The sequence below is a fragment of the Crocodylus porosus genome, unplaced genomic scaffold (genome assembly GCF_001723895.1).
Source record: "Crocodylus porosus isolate Cpor-Errol unplaced genomic scaffold, CroPor_comp1, whole genome shotgun sequence".
Taxonomy (NCBI): Eukaryota; Metazoa; Chordata; order Crocodylia; family Crocodylidae; genus Crocodylus; species Crocodylus porosus.
In genome coordinates, this window is record NW_017728921.1 from 16,215,816 (window position 1) to 16,242,753 (window position 26,938).

Here is a 26,938-nt window from a genome sequence, read left to right on the forward strand (position 1 = left end):
GACCCTAGAAACTATGAAACTATAAGAAAGATTTCTTAGTGGAAAACTCATTTTTCCAGAGCTCTGTGTTTTGGGGTTTGCATTGGCCTCCCTGACGTAGGGGGATTTCTTTGTTGAGCAGAAAAGGGCTCTGAGCAGGTCTGGTGAGAGTTCTCAGACTTAGGTTTGATTTTCACTGAAATGCCAGAAGCAGTTACTGACTTACAGGAAGACCAATATCAAGATCGTGACCAGAAGGATAAACATAAACTGAAGAAAATATCCTACTTGCTCAAAGATGCCTTTTTAAAATAATCTGTAGCTAACATGAGAAAACTACAGCCAGAGTGCAAGGAAAAGGTATTCTGAATCATCATACAATTTAATAAATGAATGTAAATGTGGAGGGACTAAATACAGTATTTTATACTAGATCTTTTCTTTTTTCCTTTGGATAGCTATGAAACAGCTTTGGGGAGACAATGACCATGTGGCTGAAATAGAGGACATGATAGCGGAACAAGAAATCATCAATGGAGAGAAGGCAAAGAGTGTTTTAGATCTCTTCAGGGACCAGTCTGTCCGCTGGCAGCTGATCACTCTCTTTCTCGTCTGTTGCTGTTTGCAATTAATTGGTGTCAATGCAGTAAGTGTACTACTTTTCTCATACTTCCTCTCATCTAGATTCCTGATGATTCATAAATTAAAAGGATGCTTTGGAAACAGTAGTGAATTGTAATTTGTGAAGCAGATATGGGTGTCATAAAAATGAAAGAAATAAATTACTTCCCGGAAAGGCCTATGGAGGATGGGGAGTATGGAGTGGACAAAGAAAGGTAGCCCATACAATGCCATCTGAAGGCTTGTTCATGAATTGTTTATGGTGTTATCATGAAGAGTAAATGCAATCTGGGGCAGAATTCAATGATCCTTCATGTGCCTAAATAGCCTTTCCGGCACTTAGGCACAGTTTGTGATACTTATGCAGTATGGGAACAAAAGCATTCATACGGCTACTGCATATGCTCACTAGGATACGCAGTGGTTGGGCAGATATCCATGCATGGATCTGTATACCTGGGTGCAATCCTGCGTTTAGCCCCAGCAGCAGAGTGCTCAAGTCATTGGCCCAGAAAGCAGGAGACCTAAACCCCAAGGCCCCTCATCCAGGAGAGGTCTATGTTTCTCTCACTTTACAGGAATAATGATTGAACTATCTCACCACATGTTGGGCATTACCCAGCTAGTTCTTCAGTGCTCCTTTTGAAGCCAAGCCATCATACATTGCATTTAATAGTCATTAGATAAAATGAATGAAAAGGGGTAACGAAAATTTCTGCTTCTTGGGGAGCCAGAGTCTAGGCTAGAACCCAAGACCCATTCATTTTGGAGGTAGTAGCCATATCATTAAGCCACACACCCTCTAGCTTGCTTAATTATTTGCCCCAGATCTCTCCCTCTCTTTATGCCCAAGGAGCCGGTTTAAAAAGCAGAGCTGAAGAAAGGAGCTGATAATGCCTGATGGAAACTCTGCTCCTTTGTTTTACTAGATTAAGGTTAGGCAGTAACAGCAAAGAGAATAATACTGCATTCTGTAAAAGTCTGGGGTTGTTTTTTCTTATGGGTCTGGCTTATTGCTTTCTCTTTTTCCAGGTTTATTTTTATGCATATGACATCTTCATGAAAGCTGGAATTCCCCTCTCTCAAATCCGTTACGTCTCTCTGGGAACTGGTATCACTGAAATTATCACCACTATTCTTTGTGTAAGTTGTTTTTGAGCAGAACTGTTTGGCAGAGATACCAATTTCATTTTATTTAATGATACTGTTTAAAGCAGTTTGGGGAAACAGATATCTATAACAAAATAATAATGTTGTCTTGCACTTGATATTGTTCATAGAAACATTACAATCTATTTAGCAAAGATGTGTATTATTAACCCTTTTATAGATGAGACATTACAGTTTTCCTCAAGGTCACAGAGCAAGTCATTGGCCAAATCAGAAATAGAATCTGAAAGTGTCCTACCTCCCAAGCACATGTACACGAAGCAAAATTCTCAGTAGCTACTACTAAGGATGTTTCTGCTTTTTATCTTTACTTTTCCTTCTGCTGCAGTGCTCTGCCTTTTCATGTTCTTTGATCCTCTATCGCTGATAATTTTTTATTGGTTCCACAGGGTTTCCTTATTGAACGTGCAGGAAGGAAGTCGTTGCTTTGGACAAGCTATGCAACTATGGCCTTGGCCTTAGGGCTTCTCACAACCACTCTCTCACTGCAGGTAAGATCCCAGTTCATCTATGCACCTGAGCAATGATTTCTACAACTGTGTTTCCTTATGTTGCCACTACTGCTTCCACCTTCAAAACACCTGCTTTTTAACTCTGATTAGAATGACGTATTTGGGTAATCACCTCACTGAAGCTGACTTGTCACAGAGCACATGAGCAACAGACTGGAGCCAATGGCTTGATTCAGCTGCAGGGCTCCCATTCATTTCTGTTCCCTGCCAGTTTCCATTTTGCTATTTCTCTGTTGTTCATGATGTAGAAGAAGCTTGATTAACTGGAAATGTTCAGATGCAGTGTGGATTGAGCTTGTTTTAAAGGACTTGTATGATGCAAATTTTCTCATTTTAAGTGCTTTTGATTCCCGCTACAGGAGAGATCCTACTGGATACCGTATTGCTCTGTTGTGCTCATCTTTATTTTTATCATGAGTTTTGGAATTGGACCAGGTTGGTATTTTATGCTGAATTACCTAGGTACCCTCTTTCTTTCCTCCAAAACAACATTTAGGCTGCAAACTACAGGGCTTTTCAGACTCTGCTAATTCTGTCCTGGCCAGCATTCCCTTTAGGGCAGGGGTGTCAAATCACCTGGACACAGGGGTCAGATGAGTAGCATGGGGCCAGTCTGTGGGCCAGATGAGTAGTGGGGAGCCAGTTGGCAGGCCAAATTGGGCCCACAGACTGGTCTCACATGCTAAATCCAGCTCGGGGGGCTGTCTGATGCAGATACTGCAAGCAGTGGCACTCCACCCCTGTGTATACTGTATGCAGCGCTTGCACCGGATCTGGCCTGATCTGGCTCATGGGGCTGGTCCAGGCATGTGCTGCATACAGCATGAGGAGTCTCATCTGAGACCTGCAGGCAGTACTGCAAGCCAGATGATAAGGCTTCATGAACCAGATTCAGCCCCTAAGCCATATGTTTGACATGCTTGCTTTCACGGGTCTGATATCGGGCAAGATGTACATTCACCTTCTGAAACACCCCTAAACCATTCCTCACTCTGACTGTGACAGGCACTTAAATAATTGTAAATCCCTTTCATCTAGCATATCTATGCTAGTTTATATTGTGAATCATGTGGGTACTTGAAAACTATCTTCAGAGCATGTAAAGATGTAGGTTTTTATTGAGGTACATAAAGTAGCACATGATACAGAAATGTCTTTCTAGGTTTCTACATTTTCTTTGTTCTTTCTTTTTTTTAGCTGGAGTGTCGTGTCCCCTGCCCACAGAAATCTTCATTCAATCATACAGACCTGCTGCCTATGTTTTCTGTGGTGGCTCAAACTGGATCCAACTCTTCATCATTGGATTGGTGTTCCCTTTCATTGTGGTGAGCAAAGCAAGCATTTTTGCTTAGAAAGGGGGATAGTGCTAGAAGATGCTAATTTAGATGAAGCTTCAGCACACAAAGCTTAGAGCAAGCATCACACAAGTGAACGGGGCTGGCTCAGATGGAATTTTACAGAGTGATGATGGTTTTTTTAAATCTTTGATACTTAGCCATTGTCCACTGGGAACCCAGGAGGCTACTCTAGGTGCCAGACGTGGTTAGAACTAGGGAGAGGTAAACCTGAAAGGTGTGGTTCAGACAAGCACTCAAACACTGAGATGGCTAGCTGAATCTCCTCAAGACCTTTCTGCTCCCCTTGTGAGAATGGATGTCAACCTATTTGTTTCTAGCAGCTCCTGCAGCACTGATAAACACGAGGCAAGCCAAGGCCACGGCCACCATGAACCCGTGCTGGAACATTTTTCATATCCCTGTGCAGATGCTATACAGGGGGAAAGGGCAGCTAGGGAGGGTCACTGGAGTATAATGTAGTACCCCGACCACTAAATCAAGCACTGACATTTGACCCCAGTACTTTTTCCTGCCGTGGCAAGGGGTTGGATTTGATGATCTGCTCAGGTCTCTTCCAAACCTACTAACTATGAAAAACTGCTGAACAGGCAATTTCTTTACTTAAAATGAGGAGGGAAAAATTGGTCTGAATCTTACAAATGGGGACCAGATACTGAGCTGCCACCAATGCTGCTGTACTGATTTATACCAGCTCAGTACCTGGTCCTGGTTTTTCCAAAACTGTTTCCAAAAAGGAGAATGAACTTGAAACCATTTGTATTAACTAAAGTCTCTCTCTCTTTTTTTCCTCATGCAGGATGGTCTTGGCACTTATTGTTTCATCTTTTTCTTACTGTATAGCTTGTTCATGGCTATTTTTGTCTTTCTGGTTATGCCAGAGACTAAAGGAAAGACTGTGATACAAATCAGGGAGGATTTCAACTGTCTGAACTATCGGGGAAAGAAGAAACTTATAGATCCGGAGAAGGGTGGCCATATGGTCCTCGCTACACGACTCTAAGATTAAATGGCCCAGAGTTATTTTGTTCTTATGTGCATTCCAGCAGTGCCCAGAAGTGTCAATCGGGGATTGGAATTCTTTTGTACTAGGCACCATATAAACATGAATTTAAAAAAAAAAAACAGCTCCTGCCCCCAAGGGCAAAGGATAAACTCCATTTTCCACTCCAAAAGCTCAACTTGGAGCTGAATAAAATCCTGTAGAGAATAAAATAAAAACACAACACAAAGTATAATGAAAGAAAATCTAAGCCAGTGTCAGCAAGCAGCCGTTGTGCTGTCCATACGTGTTCTGGCTAAGATCAAGTATAACATAATATACTGCCTTCATGCCTGGAAACAGGGTTAGTAAAGAACTAAGCAACAGCTGTCACACAACCACTGATTACTAAACATGAATCTGGCATTGGAAAAAGATTGTAGAAATTTCAATTGTTCAGCACATTTGTAAGATAGCAACAAACAGGAAGGTAGGACTTTCTATTTGAAACAATCTGCTGCTATTTTTCATGCTTTCTTAAGTATTGTGAAGTATTGTTTATATCACCTAAGTACATATTCCCAAGAGAGGGGAACTTATAGTATTTTTATCTATCCCAGTTACAGAAAAGTATTTTGTCTGTGAGTGGTGTAGGTTGTAGCTGTGTTGGTCTGACTCTAAGGACATAGGCAGACAAGGTTCTTTGGGTAAATCCAGTATCTTTTATTAGACCAAATAGTTGGAAAAATTCTTCTTAGCAAGCTTTTGGGCACAAAAACCCTTCATCAGGCTGAGTGAACATTGACTGAGCCCATAGCCACACCTGTATGTATGTATACAGCATCAGTGCCAAAGAGACAAAAACCCTCAAGCCAGGATGCTCATAGACTGCTTGTGACAACTGTCCCAGCTCAGCTAAATGGATGCTTTTACGTGTCCATGCATGTGGCAAAGGCTGATACATTTAAAAAAATCTGGTCTGAAAGAAAGAAGGAACAACTTGACTGGGCAAAGCACTGAAATACAGCCTGCTGCATCTGAACAAAAATTCCTGTTTCCAAACCAGCTGTGAAAAATGGGGATATGGCATCTGCCGTGGACCAGGCTGCAAAGCTCTAAGTGCCCTGACAGCCTCTGTGCACAGTCTGACCGAGCTGCAGAACACAGCCACGTCAAAAGACAGGAGAATGCAAATGTGCTAGTCCACAGTAAGCAGCTTTCTCTTCACCAGAAACTATGGTAAGACTATGCCACTTCCCCTCGGACTTGAATTAATAGTTAGTGCTGACGCAGAACAGCAACAGCAAGGGATTCTGGGAGATTTAATTAATGGGACTCACTGTTACCTACAAGACTTCCTGCCGTTCAGCATCTACTGAGAAAACTCCATTCTGGAGTGTTTCCTTGTCTCTCCAATTCTCTGGATATTTTATATTCTTACTCCAAAAGAGTTGAGGGGTAGAAAACAAATGTGATTCCTTTTTACATATCCAGAAAAAGTGTACAGAAAAAGATGAAAAAAAAAATCAGAAAAATTAAAAAAATATAACTGACTGTTGCTTTGGCAAGTGGAATTTATAACATTTAACACTTCGGGTCATTTTATGCTCATATCTTCACAACAGAGTGTACAGCTCTCATACAATGTGCCTGACGCCCTCACAAGCACAGTGGCCCTCCCCAGCACAAGCACCTTTCCTACTAGCATGGTTTACAGGGAGCTGATGGGCAGAATACCTGAATCTCACTGCATTTTGTTCACCAGACAGACCTAATTTCTAACATAGTAGTTTTGAGCCTCTAGTTTCTGGTCCCACCCTCCTTTTCTTTTTACTGATCTTAATACAATTCTTGCATGGTCTCAAGTGCTTTATTGTTAGGCCTAATTCAATTTTATCAACTCTAATTTCTCCTTTCATAAATAACAATAATTGTAACAAGCTTTCAGACTTTTGGTATCTTGAGCAATTTGAAGTACATGCCCTGCAATAATGTTCTTTTCACATAAAAGTGTGAGCACAGCATACAGTAAAAGGAAAAATAACAAAGTGTTAGGGGCCAGATCAATGACATACTGTGGGTCTCCAGCGCTGGGGGGCCAATACTTGCTTTTGTGCCCTCCCCCAGCCCCCGTCCGTCTTGTTGCAATACTCAAAGTCACATCACGTAATAAGAACGATGAAGGGCCCGGCCGGCGCCTGCCCCAGCCCAACTCCCAGGGGGCCATGGCCCCCACCCCCCTCAGTCTGCCACTGGGTCAGATATGTTTTGGGTGAGAAGTCTGGCCAAAGGCATCTAATTCCTATACTTCCTCTGCTAACAGTTAGAGTTAGAAAGGTATTTAGGTTCCTAGAAGACGTGGACAGACACTAAAGTAGGTTAAGAACCTAAATCTCATGGAAAGACAAGGAGAGATAGTTGCCTACCTAACTTAGGCAAACTTGCAGTGGCCAGACTTTTAAAGATCTTTAATGTCTGAAGGCCCAATTTAATGTTCAGTGTGATTTTTAAAAGTGTCCCAGGACGTAACTCTCTTTAAAAATGTGGCTAGAGCTGACTATCTGAATGTTTAAGCTCTTCTGTGTTTGTAAATGAAGTAAGCCCCAGGTCCATGCATTTCAGTCCTCTGAAAGACTTAATATGCTCACCTCCCTTGGGCTTCAGTGGCGTTTGAGGGCACTCATATTTCTTCGTTCACAACACTCAGAATGAAATTAACTCTCTGTCTTAGATCTTCTTTCCTCACAGTCAACCTGCACCGAATTTCACACTATGACACAACAGTCTGGTACTGACTTAGATCCTGGTCTGTCTCTCCAAACATTACAGCAAGTGACTTATCTGATCCCACTTAGTCAGCCCAACTTTTCACCTACTTCGCTCCCTTGGGTAATTTTGTCAGCAAGTGGAGCAATGTTCAGCGTAACATTAACACAACAACCAGCTAAAATGGATTTTGGAGGGTAGGTTAAGTGAGTACTTATAAGCCTGAAATACCTCTATCCAAGAAAGGTATGTATCCAAACTAGGCACTTTTCATTAATTTACAGAGCTTGAGCAAATGGGTCATACATTAACACAATATATTTCCGACAGTTATTGATCTCAGCATCAGTTTTGTAACAATCGTCTTTCCAGCAATAGGTTAAACCCTAGCAGGATAGATCTAGCCCTTTTTTCCTTCTTAGGAAGATAAATTTATCATCATGATAGGGTTGCTGTCTTTTAGGGGTGTGCAAAGTGGGCCCTATTCAATTCGGATTCAGATCTGGCCTGAATCAGGGACAGTGATTCGATTCATTGATTCAGATCACTGTCCCTGATTTGATTCAGTTTGGATGCTGATTCAGAGAATCAGAGATTTGGACATAGACACAGCTTTAAAAGTTTTTTCTACGTACCTCGAGGTAGCAGGATGGTTTGTGAATGCTGAGATGCTGGGGCGCATGGAGCATCCCACAGGATGATCAGCTGCAGGGGGACCCTGGGTGCCCCCCCAGGCCCAGGAGGCACTAGTTGCCGAGCCAGGGGAGCACGCTCCCCAGGGGACCCGGAAATGGATCGGAAGTGCTTCTGGTCCACTGCTGGGTCTGCTGTTGAGGGTGCTGGAGAGCCCCCCCGTGCTTCTGTGGGACACTCCATGTGCCCCAGCATCACAGCACTCACGAGCTCCTGCTACCTAGAGGGAAGTAGAAAAAACATTTAAAGCTGTGTCTATGTCTGAATCTCTGAATCTTTCCGAATCTCTCTGAATCTTTCCGAATCAATTTGGAGGGTTCCAGTTGGATTTGGAAAGATTAAAGCATCCTCTGGTTCAATTCGGATTTGGAGATTCGGCCACTGAATCGAGCCAAATGTCCACCGAATTGAATCAGGGACCGAAGCTTCACAGATGAGGAAATTCATTTAGAAAACAATACCTTGTATAAATGAAAGGAGGAAAAGATGAGATCGGTAGATGCCTGAAAGATAAAGGCTGTGATAAACCAAGGAAACACAAATATGAGGACAGGGAGTTCTGAAGTACGAACAGATAGGAAACATTTATTTTGGGCCTTCTGTAAAAGAGGAAGTGAGAAAATCTGAAAAATTATTTGATATAAGGGAAAAGACAGAAAGGGGTTAAATAAAACATGGAGATTTCATTCCTGGTTGGTGCTAAGGATGATGGAGTAATCACAAAACAAAGAACCGCAGGAGTGGGAAAGGTACGGGCAGAAAGATGAAAAGCTCAATTTTCAAGATTTTAGCATGCTATATGGCAGCAAAACATTTAGTCATATGTAACCAAGATGGATTAGTAACGTGAGATCAGATGGTGAAGATGTCAAGGTATAACTCAGTACACATAGCCTGTGCTAAGGGAACACAGGTATGGTTTTCAACCCACATTTACCTAGTTAACTTGCAACTGCCCACAAATAGTGTGTCAGGTCCTATGAACCAGCACAGGAGAGCAGGGTTCTGTGACCCTGATTTACTTCATTGTAAGGTGCCTAATGCACTGAATGCAGGGTTTCTGTTTTGGTTTGTGTTTTTGTTGTTTTGCCGATTCCCTCAGGTTGGCCCTGCTAGTTCTAAGTTCAGTATGTGATGAGAGTCGATGGTGCTTTGCTGGCAGAGAGACCTCTTCCACGAAAATCCCAAAGACAGTCAAGCTCTGGAGGCAGCTTAGATGAGTGTTTATGTTACTCGTTATACCCACTAATAATATGGCGAAAGGAATAGACTATATCCAGATCATACCATTATGTGTATTCTCACTTTGGAGAGCCACATAAAACATTTTCAAAGTCTGAAAATGAAATCTGTCTCTTTGATTAACATTTTTTCCTCTCCTTAATATGAGCACAGTGGTTTGCTATTGTAGACTTGCTTTCCTGTGCTGGGATACAGGCTGTGATTTTTACACTTTTATTTTTCTGGGGAATATGTTGCATTGATACTTGCATTTTAGAGAAGGAATATATATACATGACACTGGCTCCTCCACTAGTCAGCAAGGCCATGTTGTCATTTGCATGCCCAAGTGTTTGACATAGGTTTTTTTTTAAATATTAAGCTGTACTGAATTCTGTCCAATGGTTGAAAAAAAATAATTCACTGAAAAGCTAGGAAGTAAATATTTAACTCCAGTCCCATGATGTCAGTTCTGTTTTACTTAAATACCATGCTTGGTTAAAAAGTATAGAAACCAGATTACTTTTTTTTTTTTTTTTTTTACAGACTTGAAAGGGATTCTAGGTTCAGTCAAGTTTTCAACAAGAAATGGCAAGTTTCTTCTCAAACCTGGTGAGTATCCAGCTTTTTCATCATATTAGATAGTAATAAGAGAGCAACCCCCACCCTAGCTCCTAATGCCAGTGCTAGGGAGCTAACTGTACAATTACAGTAAACACACTTTAAAATAGGTATAACGTACAAGATGGGAGTGAGACATTCTTTTCTGGTGAAGTTGAACAAAGGAAGAAAATGGTTTTGAGGGCATTATTTCTTTAAAAGTAATAGGGAAGGGCGCATTTAATAAGGATGAGTTGATCCTGATGAGAAACTTCCAGGAATAGCTGGAAGTTGAGTTAAAATGGCAGAAGAACAGATACGACAGAAGGGGACTGTAACGGCATGCTGAACTTCTTTGAGGGACTATTAGGAAGGCAATACTTTCAAAAATGTACTAGAGATACATTGAGTTGTAAACAGCAGAGATATGAGAGAATGACTATGTGGGAAGGCACATAAAAACAGGCCCTGTAAGATGGACACCAAACTGCTGTGTAAAATTTCAGCTTGAAAAGCATTATAGCAGAGTGCTAGATTTATTACAGTGAAGGTCGAGAGCCCCTTTCTCTTTAAAGGTTGACACTTCTAAATATTCTAAAACTCCCCTGCTTATTCAGATTGCACTGGGGATAGCACTTTGGATAGCAGGATGGGTTAATTTGTCAAATTTGGTGTCGTTAAAAGAAGGGGTTCTTTAGACACAGCCTCCGAAAAGACAGATTTTTTTTTTTTTTTTTACTGTTGGCAAATTCTACCAATCAAAAAGCTTAGATCTTAACTGGTTAGCATGCACCTTACCCAATCCATATTGCCTACTGTGCCTTTGGGGAACAAAATTGAACTTAGTATTCAGCAAAGAGCCAGGCTCTATACATAGTCATGAGTTAATGAACTAAGTTGCCTTGGACATTCAGCTGACCTTATAGAATTTGTCTGCCAATTTTCATGCCAAGTGGGAAGCTTAAGGAGACATGAATTCATTGTTGAATCAGTCCAATGCTAAGCCACTGTCTGAGTGAATCCAACTCTTTGCGGCATCCTTAAGAAAATGCATCTAAACAGACTCTGTTCCTGTTTGGACATCTCTTATACTGTGGAAATGTAATCTGCATAAAGCAGAATATTGAGAACACACTCAAACCATTTTTTAAATTAACCATGGTTAATTGGTTAACCATTAACCATGGAAATGGTTGCAACAGTCAGAGAGGACAAAAGAGGGGACAGAATTTCACCCAATTTCTTTCTGATTATGTTTCCAACAGTAGTTTATTCTAAACCGTATTTCTCTAGTTTAAGAGAATGTCAAGACGAAAAACTTTATTCAAATCCAGGTATATCACCTCTACCGTTTTTCTCCTATTCACAAGGCCTGTTTCTGTCATACAAGGAAATTAGCTTGTGTTAACATGAATTTCCTGGCAAATTCACATTGGCTGTTACTGTAAGCACCTCATCATCTTCTAGGTGCTTACATATGGTTTATTTCTGATAGTGCCTTTCTAGGAACTGAAGTTATGTCAGTAATTCCTTAGGGTCTCCTTTTTCCTCTTTTAAAAACAGACAAGAACCCAGAGAGTTCTCATGAACGGTTCTGCATCATCCTGGCAAGAAGTGGCCAGTGGTGTCCCTTGTGGGTCTGTAGGTCAACATCTTTATTAATGAATTGGATGTGGGGGTGAAAAGCTCTCTGGCCAAGTTTGCAGATGACGCCAAGTTATGGGGGAATGTGGCCAAGCCAGAAGATAGGTTGCAGATACAGGCAGACCCGGACAGGCTGGAGAGTTGGGAGGACTGGAACCAGGCAAACAATCCCCAACATATCTACAGGCTCAGCCATGACAATTTGACTTGCCCCACAGCCAGAAGGGACCTAGGGGTAGTGATCGACTATCGCATGAACATGAGCCAGCAATGAGATGCTGTGGCCAGCAGGGCAAACAACACGTAGGCATGCATTAACTGTTGCATCTCATGCAAAACTAAGGAAGTGATACTCCACTGTACTCCGCACTGGTGAGACCACAGCTGGAGTACTGCCTCCAGTTCTGGGCACCACACTTTAACAAGGACATGGAAAAAACTTGAGAGGGTCCAGAGAAGAGCCACCCATATGATTAGGGACTTGTAAGACAAGCCATATGAGGAGAGGCTGAGGAACTTGGGCAACTTCAGACTATTAGAAGAGAAGGCTGAGAAGGGACTTGGTAACGGCTTACTGCTACATCAGGGGGGTACATCAAGAACTCGGTGAACAGGTGTTCAGCGGGGCACCCTTGGGAAAGACCAGGAGCAATGGATACAAACTCCTGGAAGACCGCTTCAGGCTCAATTCCAGGAAAAACTCATTCACAGTCAGGATGTCCAGACTGTGGAATAAACTCCCTCCAGTTGTGGTGCAATACCCTGGAAATCTTCAAAGGAAGACTGGATAGTCACCTCGCTAGGGTCACTTGACCCCAGTTGTCTTTTCCTGCCTAGTGCTGGGGAGCTGGACTCGATGATCTACAAGGTCCCTTCCAGCCCCTAACTATCTATGACTATGATTGCCTCTTCCAGTGTGATGAAACCTCACCCATTCTCTGTGGTTCTCAAAGATACTTGCCAATGGCTCTGACATTGCTTTGCCAATTTACTAGGTAATTTCAAGTAAAGTTCATTAGGCCCAGATGATTTGAAGGTATCTCACTTTTCTAAGTAGTGTTTAACCTGTTCTTATTGTATTCTAGCCTAAGTTCCTGCCCCATTACCATTATTCCTAATTGTGTTAGCCATTCGATCAAAATTAACCTGTTTAGTGAGGACTGTAGCAAAAAGACTTTCTGCACCTGCCCAACAAATGCTTAGCCCACTTCTGAAAAAAATACCATCCCTGCTAAACTGCAAAACCCCTTTTACCCTTATGCATGTAATGCTATGAACATTCTACTTTCACTTACCAATCATAAACAACACAGACCTCTCATCTAACTACTGACAACTCCCTGTGTTCATTCCTGATACAACCAACACATGGGAGAATGAACTAAGGCATAATGGAGTTCTCCTTTTGATAACAGGTAATCAAACAGAAGATCTCACTCCCTTCTCTGGGCATGGCCTTCCCAGATTATCTCATATCAAAAGCATAGCTCTGCCAACCTGCTCCATCTACTCAACTGCCAGTTGCCAGTTATGCTTAGTTCCATGAATGCAGCTGTAGAGCTTGCCAATAATTTTGATTAGCTCTTGCCAGGTTTAGGAGACAAGGGATCTTAACTCTTCATTCCCAAGTTTCCTCAAAGTTTGAGTTTTGCTGCACTCAAAATTCAGAAGGGACATAAAATATTCCTAAGCGTTCTTAACCCTTCTTTAACAAGAAAGGATGAGGACACATGGACCTGAGGAACATGCCATTCTCATGATCCGCAAACACGTTTTATCATCTTTTGACAGGTCCAGTACCAAAGGCTATTTCAAATGTTCTTTGTTCTGGGAATTGGAGGAAACCTTTTATGTGGTTTTCAGATTTCTGTGATCAACTACCCTTCCATGGTAAGCAAACCTTTAAACGAAGACAGCTCTGGGATTGGATCTCCATGGAGCTGTGTTTTGCCCAAAGGCAGCTCTAAGAAAAAGTATTTTTATTTAAACTATTCCCAGCTCCTCCACTTAATCTTCTCCAATAGGAAGAAGTAAGATAAGAATCCACATAAAGGATACAATTTCATATCATTCATGGCATTCCAGTAGCCTAACCAAAGGGTAGAGGTTGTTGGAATATGATTATTATTTTCTGTTTGGTCTAGTGCTAAACTGAAGGACTTGAGAGGAGTTTGGTGTTAATACTTTCTTCATTGTGAACCATTTTTAAGTCCCTGCAGTCATCCTCTTTGGATTAGATCATAAGAGTTTTATGTGACTTATAAAACTGGTGCAGACAGCATCCTCCCTAAAGTATAAGCATTGAACATAATGGATGTTTATCTCTAACCTGTTATTTGGCTTTCCTCCCTTTGTACTTAGTACCTACACTCAAGAACATTTAAGTAATAAAGGATTTCATAAAAGGCCCAGTACTTGAATGGAAATTCATAGTGGGCACATCTACACACTCATTAATGCGCTGTAATTAAAGCACATTAAGTTTAGTACCTGTAATGACAGGCACTAATTTAATCCACCATAATCAGCACTACTATGCATTAGCACAAATGAACAGGCTTTTGGGGTGTGTCTACACGTGCACACACTAAAGTGCATTAATGCAGTGAGCAGACCAACTTGGGACTAAAGTTAGTCCCAAATCCATCAACATTCAGAGCACTAATGCGCCTTAGCGCAGCTACACATGCATTAAGGCAGTTTACCTATTCATACCTAAATTTGATATGTGCTTTTGCAGGTATCAAATTTAGGTGCAAATAGCCTAAAATCACTATTTTTAAGGATCATTAAGGGTGCACATGCATAGACCCTCACCCTTAATGTGCCTTAAAAATGGCTAACGTGCCTTAAATTGGCATATGTAGACACACCCTTTGTGATGTTAATGCACAGTAGACTAAATCTACTGTACATTAGCACAGTTTTTGACCTCTGTGCTAATGCACAGTAGAATTAGTCTACTGCACTCAAAATGGCTCATGTAGACATGCCAAGACATGTAAACAAGCTATGTTTTAGTGGACTAAATGGTGAAATTAGTTGAGGTGTGAAGATTATTTGATTATTGCATAACAAATCCATGAAAAAGTGGTGCAATTTTCAGCAGTCTTTGCTTAAGAAAGAAGCCATACACTGGAATAATAATATTAATGGATTAATTATCTTCAAGACTGTGATGGACTGGAAGAATCTGCTAGAAAAGCTTACATGCAATTTGTCTCCAGTTTTTATAATACAATCATAATGTTGCAGTAAAAGAAAATAAACATTTCCTGCACTGTTATTTAACTGCACTACAGCTATAAAAATTAATAAACATCAATTTGAAGTGGATTGTACAAAACACAGCTTGATAATAATAAGAATTGTGTCCATGGTGTTTAGGGCTTATCCTAAATCTGACTTTGCAAAGGACTTCCCTTTTGCCCTTCTTTAACTAATAACTACCAGTTGAAATGATTAAAAAAACCCAACTTTATAGACAATAAAGAATGATGTGAGTTATGCATTGGAGTAATGAAAATCCCCTTTTCCTTCCCAGCACATTAAGAGGTTTATCAACGAAACCTGGCTGGAACGATACAGTTCTCCCCTCCATCAGGAGTCCCTCACATTGCTGTGGTCCCTCATTGTGTCTATCTACTGTGTAGGGGGACTGGTAGGGTGTCTGTGTATCGGATACCTGTCTGAAAAATATGGAAAGTATGTATTTTTTTTGAACAGCTTGCTAATCAGGAATTGCAACAAGGGAGCAAACTTAACTAGAAAAATAGCTAATACAGTATAGTGAATGTGGGCATTGTTCATGCACCTAGCTAGTGAAAATAGCAGCATATAATAATATAAATGTGCATATTAAAATAGACTGATAAAAATATACAATCATTGCCATTTCCCTACTGCTTTCTTCATGTTTTTTTAAATACAACATATAGCGCTCTATTTTTTTGCAAACAATTGTGATAGATTGCCTTAAAAAAAAAAGATTTTATTTTTTAATTGTTTGGGTATGTTTTAAGAACCTTTCAAGTTCATGCTTCTGTGAATAGAGTCTGGGCTTTAGAGAAATGAAGCAAAAGCCACTATGGGATAATTTACTACTCCTGTCTTTGAAGATGAAGAAAGGAGAAAGGAGTTGTAATTCTCTCTTGTCTGATGTGGCTACTTACCACAGCTCTTTATAAAGCTGAGCTTTATTGTTTCTTTTCTTTAAATTTTGGGGTATATGCTCAATAGGCTATGAAATCCCAAGAAGGAAACAATGAATACTAATTCCCCCAGCCTTTAACATGTCAGGAAACCACATCAGCTTCAGGACAGTGCCCCCACACATGTGGTGGCAGGGAAAAGACAGGTCTGGTTTAACTTACACCACCTTGGTATCAAACATATCCCTACCTAACTGGAACTGATGTGCCCTTCAAGTGCTAGATTTAATGGCAGCCATTAGCAGGAGGACAATCATTAAAAAAAGGAGGCACTCTGGGAAAACCTGATCCATGTCTGTATTTAATTTGCTCTTGCAGAAAGAAATGTCTATTGTTCAACTGTCTGCTTATAATAGTAGCTGCATTACACGTGGGTTTCAGTAAGCCAGCTAAGTCTTTTGAGATGATTTTGATTGGACGTGCTCTCTATGGCCTGAGTGCAGGTAAGACCTCACACTACTCTATGTAGACAAGTTAACAGGAATTCTCTTGTGATACCATAGGGACTACTTCCTCTGGGAGTTTCTTGTGGTGCACGGCACCCCAAACAGAGCAACGAGTAGGGAAAAGGTGAAGTCTAACTCACCTAATATAAGGAGCAGCAAGCTGCCCAAACCTATAGTGGACTAGCTGGGGAGGGATTATATAATAATAAAATGTAGCAAATCATCCTACACATAAGATCTCAGCTGAAAAAATGTTGGAGATGGGGAATAATGACTTGTTAAATGTCTTTGTTGTTTTTGGATAAGATTTACCAATAATTTTTCTGTTTGGCTACTTATTGTAGAAGGTACTTATGGAACAGAAAGAGGAAGAGTGCACTACCCTTTAGCAAAACATGATTTGAAAAATGAGAATTTGTTTTTCTATAAATAAGCCTGTCCAATTTTTACTTCCCATTCTAGGAGTATGTTTGAATGTACACATCCAGTACGCAGGAGAAATTTCACCCAAGAAGCTGCGTGGATTTGCAAACACTCTTCCCCCAGTGTTTTTTACACTAGGAAAAGCCTTAGGGCAAATTATGGGACTAAGGTATCTATCACCATAGTTTTAAAGTGCCTTACAATGTTTCATGCATTTAGGAAGTGTCTACATGTCATCCTATGGTGATGTAGCGATGGGCTACATTGCTGTATGGCACGCTACGGTGACGTAGTGATCATGTGTGTCTACATATATGATTGGCAGCTACATTGCTATAGTGGCACGCTCATTGGGTATTGCATGCTGCTACAGTGACATAGTGGTGAAATCTAACCATGCACCAGGTGCACAGCACAGTAACCACCCATACTGCGCTGTGCTTTAGTACTTCTTTTTGGAAGCAGCAATATCACCATACGGCAGTGTATAGATTCACCCTTATACTCATACCTTTGTGAGTCAGGGAAGCTGTGTAAGCCCCATTTTGCCTATGGACACCTGAGGCACAGAAGAAGCTAAGTGACATGGTCACATAGGGGCTCTCTACACATTACAGGAATTGCACAGTTAACCAGTTAATTGCAGTTACCTTAAGACCAGCTACACATGCAAACAAGCTATCACATGCTAAAAAGCTCCAACCAGGTATAAAGTTAGACCTCAAAAATGTGTGCTAACTACAGCTGGTTGCTGGCCAGGTTTAATTTGCATGTGTAGCAGGATCTCCTCAGCAGGTGGGAGCCCCAGTAGCTGATCGGGCTCCCAGCCTCAAGGGCGCAACTTGCCCAACATGAAACCCCACTGGGGATCACAGCTGCCATGATCCCCAAGGCTCAGGGATACCTGAAACCCACAGCCCACACAGGGCTCTTGGTCCCAACTATACCATGCAGAGTCCCACAATTAAGGGGGCTCTCAGCTGCACCTCACATGCAGCCAGGACCTAGAGTTCCCAAAACTGAGGGGCTGCTCAGCCCCATCTACCAGAATCAGGCTCCCCCTGCAATAGCAATAAGGCATGATTGTATCCAAAGTGCAATCCCACAATCACACCTCCTGCCATGCACATGTGGCACCACAGGAGGCACAATTGTATGGATCACGCATTAGATTTAATTGCACGCTTTTACCTGCATGCATAGAAGGGGCCATAGGAAGTCAGTGGTAGAGCAGGCCAGGGAAATTTGCTCCCCCACATATTAGGCTAATATCCTAATACTAATCATCCTTATTGTAGCATGCATATACTTATCCACAAATGAAGCAGTAGAGATACTAGCTCTTTTCATCCCCTTCTTTCCATCATCATTTATACAGCATCAGTCTCGCTATCATTTCAAAAAGAATTTATAGCATTTAATATTAAGTTCTTGCATATAACCATTTTGGAGAAGATTCGTCCTTTCTTGACAGCTTAATGTAAATTTCAGATTTGGTTCAGATAGCTTCTGTATTTAACAAATTCCCCACTTCCCACTGCCACCACCTTTTAAACAATGGAAAACCTCAGAACATACTATAGAACTAAGTTACTTAACTATTTTTCTTTCTACTTGTACAAATACCTTCTTTTATTTCAACATATTTTCCCCATTTCCAGTTATACATTGTTTTTGCAGTTTTAGTCCTTGCTCCAGAACACAACTCATCAAATTTATTTTTTGTTATCCCATAAGTATATTGTATCTGCTTTCTACAGAGAACTTTTAGGAACAGAGTCCCTGTGGCATTTGTTGTTGGCCTCCTGTGGAATTGGGGCATTGTTCCAGCTGATTTTTTTGCCATTCTTTCCTGAATCCCCACCCTATCTTCTGATACAAAAGGGAGACAAAGAAGGCTGCTTAAAAGGTAAAATCAGCTCTCAGATTTGTTATAATGAGAACCACTGAAGAAAAGGACCTGCTAGATAGAAACAAGTTTCCTACTATCAAGCCCCAAGCTTTTTTAATAATTCTATATTATAAGGACTTAATGGAGATACTTGTGCGGAGTCCATTTTGTATAGACAAAAACCAGTCAGAAATTATAGAAGCTCTCCAATTAAAATATTAGTTTTACCCAAGCAATCCAGCAGTCACCCACCAGCTAATATCAATGTCTGAGCATTACCAATAAAACTTTGACTTCTTCGCTCAGGGACTGAGGGCTGAATGTATGGATTTAATGATTAATGAACAATCTGGTCACTAATTCATTAAATGTCTGAAAAATAAAATGTGTGGATGGATCATCTGATGGATTTCCATGCTTTGCTCCTTCTCTTCAATAGCCATGAAGCAGCTTTGGGGTGAGGGGGACCATCAAGAGGACATTGATGACCTTATGAAGGAGAAGGCGGCATTGAAAAGCACCAAAACCATGGGCGTCCTGGAATTGATAAAAGAACCATCCTTGCGCTGGCAAATGAATATCCTCATTCTCCTTGTAATGACTCTACAGCTTAGTGGTTTGAATGCAGTTGAGTGTTCTTCCTTTCTAACCTAAGAATTAATAGTAGGTAGCATTAAGAATGCCACAAAACCATGGTTCCTGTTGGTTACCTTTTCTTGATCCCCGTTAATCCCACAGACAGCTCTCTGTCAAAGGCAGATTGTTATACATACTCACATTCTGACTCCAGGATCTCAACAGCTCCTCATCCAGATTTGTATTTCAGTTTTCCTTATGTTCCCATATCAGGTAGCAGTAGATATTTATTGCCATCTCCTCTTTATTCTGCCTGATGCCCGAGATTCATCTGGCAAGGATCTCCTTCTCTGTGTCTAGCCTTCTATGTTTCTCTTTATAAACCTCACTGTACGTCATGCTTGTGCACGTGGTGCTTCCCCAGCAGCACAGGTAGAAGAAAGACAAAACTGATGGTAATTTGAGACAGTGTGCAGTCTTCTACTGCAGGGAAGTGGCACCTACTGGTTTAGGAACTCTGCAGGCTTTTGATGAGTAACTGTAAAACCATTACAGAATTAGCAGTTGTGTTTGGAAAAGCCCTGAAAATTGCACGCTAACTGCTATTTTGATATATCCTTTCTTTCTCTCTTCTCTCCCTCCCAATGCTGTTTTTCTGCTGCAACCAGATCCTTCCTCGTGGTCCTTTATTTATTCCCTCTGCCTTCCTAACACAATGCTTCTTTCAGCACCATCCTTTTCTCGACTGTCAAATCCTTTCCCTTAATCCCCAAAAGACCCTTGAATTTCAGATGTCAAACTGGTGTCCTCACTTCTCTCTGTACAAAGAGAATCCAAGGCCCTCAGTTTCCTCTTGTGGGTCCCACTAAGGCCCACCTGGTGACAATACTGGTGAAAGATCTAGATCTGAGAAGCACTACACAAGGACATTTCGTATATCTTGACTGCATTTCATTTTCTAATGTTTTCTAAATGCATTTTCCAGATCTACTTTTACACCTTTGAGGTGTTCCGCACAGCCAGGCTGGATGAAGACCTCATTCCATATATATCATTAGGAGTGGGGATCTGTGAACTCTTCTCCATGATCCTGTGTGTAAGTCATACCTAGTGGAGGCTGGAAAAGTGAAATGTGATGAGAGCCAGTTTTCTCTTAGAAAGAATGGGAACTTCACTATGTAAACTGAATAATCTTTCTATACCACTGCACAACTCTGCAAAACAGTATTTCCAGCCCCTCTGGAAGATTTCCAATCTTCTGGGAGCTCACAATCTATGTTTTTTCATAAACATCCAAGCTTACATTATTTCAGACTGGAGCTCATATCATGCTCCCTTGGTTATTATGTTTAAATAACTGCTAGGTTACTTAAGACAGTAGACACAGTAAAGCCAGACAGGAGCAATGGCATGGTGGTAAGATCGGGCTTGATGATGGGTAAACTGCATGGAATAAGTTGATTCTTAATCAAATTTTCAGAAGTGTACTAACACATCTGAAAAATGGTTTTTAGCATGTGCAGTCTGGAACATTTTAAAGTGTAGTACGTGGGAAATCTCTGAGATTAAAATGTCATGTATAGAAGGTATCAACAACCTTAAATTATAATCTCATGACAACTCATGAATTAAGTCGGATGAAGGAAAATAGGGAAAAACATGGTGCTGAAGAAAGTGATGCAATTCAGCTGAGGGCATTCAAAATTAGGACTGATCTAACTCTATCATATGATGCTAGAGGTCACTCACACTGCTACCATCTTTGGAATTAAATGCAACTGGGAAACCCCACTTCGCTCTACATTATTACTATTATTATTATTATTATACACGTTTCTTATGTCTTATAAAACTATACATTACACCTCTGAGGTAACTGCATTTCAGAGGTTGGTGAGGCTAAGTAAAGTCTGACCACCGCTTTCATGACTAATTTTACAAAGTCAAGTGTATAGTGATTAGCAAAGGGCTTCAGCTGAACAGTTCGTCTGAAGGACAGAAGTCTAATAATATAGCTCCTCAGTGTACTGAATTATCAGCACATGGCATAAAACTCAACCTCTAAATCAGGATTTATATCGATGATCATGCAGATCATGCTTGTGTATCCAGCAAGGCCATATTGTGATTATACCCCAAAATTTGTCTTATTTGATACGGCTATAAAAAGCTTTAGGTAACAACTAGCAACTATTAAAACGTTTTCCCATCCCAACACACTAGTACAGTATATGATCGTGGACAGCCAGACATTTTTTTTCTGAAATCCAATTTGCTGTGTGTGATTCTACTCACAAATCAACTCAAAGCAGCAGTAGCAGTTTACTGCACAGTACATGTGCACATCTGCACATGCACATGCTTACTGCATAGTAAAATTGGCTACACATGAATAAATTTGCTACCTGCAAATGCAAGTAGAAAATGTACTTGCAAGTAGTTACTGCATAATAGCACATGTGTAGACGACAACTGGGAACATTTATGGGCAAGTAGTTTACTCGCAAGTAAACTGCTCCCACATCAGATGTACATGTAGACATACCCAGTGACAATTAGAGCACCCACAAATCTTTAGCCCCAGATACAATGCCTGGATCCTTGGGATCCATTTGCAATAATGGCCATATATTACTCCTCCTCCCACCACCACCAGCACTGACATCAATGAAGGAACTAGCACAGGTGAGTTAATCATATAAAATGTATGGCAATTGCTTTACACACACATGAAGAGTCAATGAATATTTTAGAATTGTTCATCCAATTAACTCTGTCTCTATAGTAGAGATGCACAAGCCATTCTCAGGCTATGCATGTTGTAATAAACAGACACAGCATATAAAAGACTAAGTAAACAGATGCGACTACAATCAAAGAATATACTTAGTATGCTCATGGTTCTTAGGGAAATGCATTCAAATGGAAGAATTTTACTTACAAAGAAGATGAGCTCTAAGTAAAGAATAATCATTCAAAAAATAAAACCTGCCCTTTCTGGCCCCAAATAGCAGTGTCCATCCTAAGTACTGCATCATAACACCCATGGAATTAATCAAACTCACACTTGACAGTGCCTTGGTGGGTGACATAGCTAAGAGAAGTCATATAATGACACCTATTCCTCGACTGTAAGAGAAAAAGACCAAAGGAAAAAAGAAAGTGGGTATGAAAACCAAGTTCATTCAGAATTTGCTGTGCTTCCAGTGATATCAGTCTTTTTTCTGTCCCCTAGAGCTCCATCATTGACCGTTTTGGCAGGCGGATACTGTTATGGGGTGGTTATTGGCTGATGGCACTGGTCCTGATACTCCTAGTAGCAACTCTCTTGCTGAAGGTAAGAAAGCCTCTACTACTGGGACATCCTCCTTCTACAAAAGCTGCAGTTTCTGTAGTTCTCATATTAAACCTAGACCACTACAGGGGATCACACAGCCAGCCTTCGTTCTGTTCTCTCAACAATGCAGGGCTGAATTTCATGCGAATGCAATCTTATGGCACCTTCCATAAGGTCTTTATCTCTGTGCTCTCTAGGAGAAATCTCTGTGCTCTCTCTTCCTAAGTTAGCTTCATACTCTTTTCAGCAGCCAAAGTAAGTGTCTCATAAACAAGGTACCCTGACCTAGTCATTCCCCAAGTACCTTGCTACATAGCCCCATCAACCCTTTTCTACAATTGATGCATCTTGCCTTCCTCTTGTCACCATCCCTGAGCATCCCAGCACCTGTGTGCATTCTTCTCTCCCTACCTATGGCTGTGGCACTTTGCCTAGCCATCATCCTTGCTGCAGAAAATCTCATTTCCCAGTGGCAAGCACCTTTGCCGTTTCCCAAACTTTTCTGCTACCCTTGTCTCCAACAATAAAAATGGCTGACCCATTTATTCTGATAACTACTGACCTCTCCTCTAACTCACCCATTAATACATATGATTTGATTCCCAGTATGCAAAGCAATTCCATAGCAATCTTGTAACCCAATGGAGAAAAATAGTCAGTATATTATTGCACCACAGTAATAATTTGCATTTCCTCTCCTTACTTTCCCCTCTAGGATCAAGTCTTCTGGATGTCATATTGTAGTGTAATTCTCATCTTCTTGTTCATTGTCGCATATGGAACTGGGCCAGGTGAGTACATCAGCACAGGTGATTACTGAAAACCTGTGGGCTGTACCATATACATGGTGAGACCTCCTCTCCTGGAGTACTGTGTACAGTTTTGAACTTCCTATTTCAAGAAAAATGTAGACAAATTAGAATCCAATAAATAATTGTAAAAATAATTAGACACTTGAGAAACAAGACTTACAAAGACAGGCTGAAAGAACTAGAATTATTTAGTTTGGAGAAGAGAAGATTGACAGATGATTTGATAACAGTCTTCAAATACCTGAAGAATAGTTATACAGAGAGTAGAGCTAAACTATTTGGGGTAGCAAGGGACAGGATGTGGAACAATGGTCTTAAATTGCAACAAGGGAAATATAAGTTGGATATTAGGAAGAACTTTCTTACTGAGGGTAGTTAAGCATTGAAACAGTCTACCTAGAGAGGCTGTGGAATCTCCACTATTAAACATTTTTAAGAGCAGGTTAAACAAACACTTGATTAGGATGGTTTAGTCAGGGATGATCCTGCCCTGAGCAAGGGTTGATCTAGATGACCTCTAGGAGTCCCTTTTCACCCTGCCGTTCTATGATTCTGTATGAACACATTAATATTGATAAATATATGGAAATGGAAATGTGTGTAAGTGCTGTATTTACTTGAAACCAAGACAAAGTTTTTTCCCCCCATTCAATTTGGAGGGGGGGAGGGTGCCTCTCTTCTTAGATTTGAATACAAGGTACAGAGGGCAGGCACTGTGAGGGGCAGGCACAGTGGGGAAAGCAGGTAGAAGAGGGGGCTAAATGATGTGGGGGGCAGGGGACAGAGACATTGTGAGAGTGACACAGGTGGCTGCGGGGGACAGGTAGCAGAAGGTAAGGAGCAGGGATTAGGCCACCTACCCGTGTGCCACTGATTGCCTCGCTGCTGATTGACTGCTGCAGCAGTGGAGGGAGAATTTAAGAGAACCCTCTAATAATTCGATTCTATATATGGAAAATTATAACATGACTCTGCATTGTCCATGTATGGAATCTAATAACTGGGGACATCATCTTAAATTCAAAGTTGTCTTGGTTTTGGGTAAATATGGTACATCTTCATAGGTCAATGTCATAGGCAGGAATGGAAACAAGGGTGAACCCCAATTTATAATGGATGATCAAGATGGAGGGAGTCCAGTGGAGGGATGATCTATGATTCTATCACAACAGAAGTCTGATGTCACAGAAAATCATTTCTATTGCAAAGTATTTAAAACTAAACTCTAAGTACATTAAACATTGTCTCTGTTTATCCCTTCAGGATACATGAGAGAAAGTTTATTAATTAATTTAAACTTGACATTCACACAGGTTCAGATTTGGGCGAGCATGGGCACTAATTAGGTAGGCTATCCCCAGACCCATCAGTGGCTATGTTCTTGTCAAAGATGAGAAAGGGAAACAGGACCCCAGACCTTCCTCAGCTCACATGTGAAAACCCAGACTCATTAAGGACTATGAAGGATTATTAACTGATGACAAGCTTTTTCTCTTAGCATCATCTCAAGCTCTCTTTTTTAAAATTGAATTCTGAATCAACTACAGCACAACCACCAGAGCCAGCTCACTCCTGTAGTCACTGCTAGAATGTTTCCACAGGACCCCACCTGGGACCAAAACTTACTCCGGTTTCTTGACTAAAAGCTACTCTCAGTTATTGCAAGCTCAGTAGCATCACATACTAGTACTGTGCGTCACCAATTTCTGTTCAGATATTTATATCGCAGCCATGGGCGAGTGGTGCCTCCCAAGTCTGGGGGTGGGGCACCAGATCGCCGAGCCCAGAACTACCACCAGCGGTGAAACCAGCAAAACCAGAAGTGCACTTCCACCGGCACTTCCAGTTTCTTAACTGGCACTTCCAGGGGGTGCACAGTCAATCTCAGGGGGTTCACGCCTCACCAATGATCACAGCCATCATCACAGTGTAGAACACCTTGGAAGCCCATCTTGGTCCTAGCCCCCCCATACAAGCAAAAACTACATACGTTGGGAAATGGGGACAGAGTGTGACACTCTGGGCCTCCGTCTGACCAAGCGCTGCTCCTAAATTATGAATTTTAATTTTGTTGCTTTGGAAAAAAGGTAACTAAAATTCCTATGGGAATAAAATTCATAGGCATTTCTTATTGCCTTTTCATGTTTCCTCTTCAGCTGGAGCAAGCATATCTGTCATGATTGAAATCTTCAACCAGTCAGCCAGATCATCTGCCTTGGTAATTAGTGGGACCATCTGCTGGGTTGGCCTTATAATGATTGGAATGATCTTCCCATTTATTGTGGTAAGTGATTCAATTTGGGTCTCTTTCTTGATGCTCCCAATTAAATCAGCTTTCAAGGCTGACCTGGGTAGCAAGGCAACTGCTAGTAAATCATAATGCCTTGTAGGTGATCAGTGTTCTGAAATAACCTCTAACACTACTCTATGGAGGTCGGCTGGGCAAAAGACCTGGCTTTTACAGACATCATCCCACAGAGGCACGGCAAGCTCCTTTGACGCCTCGGGCAGGTGTGTAGGGGTAAGAGGAAGGGAATTCTGACCTGCCTTGGCAGCTTCTACTGCTGCTGTAGCAGTGCCAGTTTAAGCAGCAGCAGCCCCATGCCATGACACTCCCTGGGAGTTGCCCCTTGTGCCTCATTCACTTCCTCCTACCACATATGCTAGTGGGCACAGGGCTGTGCCTGCAGTGGCAAGGACTCTAGGAGACAGAAGAGCGCCATTCAACTCACTCCCCAACCCAGATGCACTGCTGGGTGCTGGGCTGCACCTGCCCAACTCCTACTGCTGTGAACTGTAGGGCTGCCCCTGTCATGGGAAAGACTCCTCTGGGAGCCATTCTGGTGCCCCCTTCACAGTCAACACCTGGGGCAATTCCCCACTTGCCCTCCCCCTTCCCCCAGGTATACAACTGTTCTCTGCTGTTTTAGGGATTTAAAAAAAATCAAATAAACATATAATCTGAGAATCACCATTTTTCCCATTCCTGGGGTGCAAAGCTACAACATACAAGAACCTAAGAGAGCAAGTGTCATTTGGCGATTTGCTCATATTTCTCTCTCTTATTTTCATTTTCAGAAGGCTCTTGGTCCCTTCTGCTTCCTCATCTTTACAGGGGTCCTTGTCATCTCAGGGATCTTAACCTACTTGTTCCTCCCAGAGACAAAGGGGAAGTCAGTCATGGAAATCACAGAGGAATTCAGCACATTGCATTTTGGGAAAAATGCTCTGCAGATTGTAGGGAGGAAATCTTATAAAGAATATACCTGCACCAAGCTCTGACCAGCCAGAATAGGCCATTTTTATTGGCTGAAGGTGCTTTCTAGATCACAACAGAAGCTAATGGTAACATTGAACCTTATTTAATAAAAATCTCTTTGAATAATAATCCACAATGAAGTTGTTTCTTACTCTAAGTAACCCCATTTTATATCTGTATTTGCTTTACATGCATGCAGGCAGTATCTTTACAGATGGTTCCCCTCCTACTACAGCTCTGTACCATAAGGGTGTTTGTTAATGATTAACAGAGATCTGTCCCAGGACTGGAATGTGTGAGCATTCAAATATCATGAGACACATCAGTTTTACAGCATTTCCTTCTCTTATCAGCCATTTCAAATTAGTGGCCCATGAAAATATGTATGTTAATCTGTCAAATGACTCTCCCTTGGTTTAAGAGGAAGAGGATGAACTATA

General features: G+C 41.3%; 1 protein-coding gene across 4 annotated transcripts in view; it reads left to right on the top strand.

Moving 5' to 3' along the window:
- The window catches only part of LOC109312811 (solute carrier family 2, facilitated glucose transporter member 11-like), a 33,404-nt gene extending 6,780 nt beyond the window's left edge, over positions 1-26,624 (top strand). For all 4 annotated transcript variants that reach the window (XM_019539107.1, XM_019539106.1, XM_019539108.1 and 1 more), the window contains exons 7-22: positions 438-625; positions 1,633-1,743; positions 2,160-2,261; positions 2,642-2,717; positions 3,480-3,607; positions 13,335-13,433; positions 15,088-15,248; positions 16,073-16,197; positions 16,663-16,792; positions 18,384-18,532; positions 18,954-19,141; positions 20,076-20,186; positions 22,326-22,427; positions 23,143-23,218; positions 25,396-25,523; positions 26,318-26,624. In XM_019539107.1, the coding sequence (XP_019394652.1) occupies positions 438-625; positions 1,633-1,743; positions 2,160-2,261; positions 2,642-2,717; positions 3,480-3,607; positions 13,335-13,433; positions 15,088-15,248; positions 16,073-16,197; positions 16,663-16,792; positions 18,384-18,532; positions 18,954-19,141; positions 20,076-20,186; positions 22,326-22,427; positions 23,143-23,218; positions 25,396-25,523; positions 26,318-26,521 (2,078 nt within the window). In that variant the 3' untranslated portion in view covers positions 26,522-26,624. The remainder of the gene's footprint in view (positions 1-437; positions 626-1,632; positions 1,744-2,159; positions 2,262-2,641; positions 2,718-3,479; positions 3,608-13,334; positions 13,434-15,087; positions 15,249-16,072; positions 16,198-16,662; positions 16,793-18,383; positions 18,533-18,953; positions 19,142-20,075; positions 20,187-22,325; positions 22,428-23,142; positions 23,219-25,395; positions 25,524-26,317) is intronic.
- Positions 26,625-26,938: the final 314 nt, after the last annotated feature.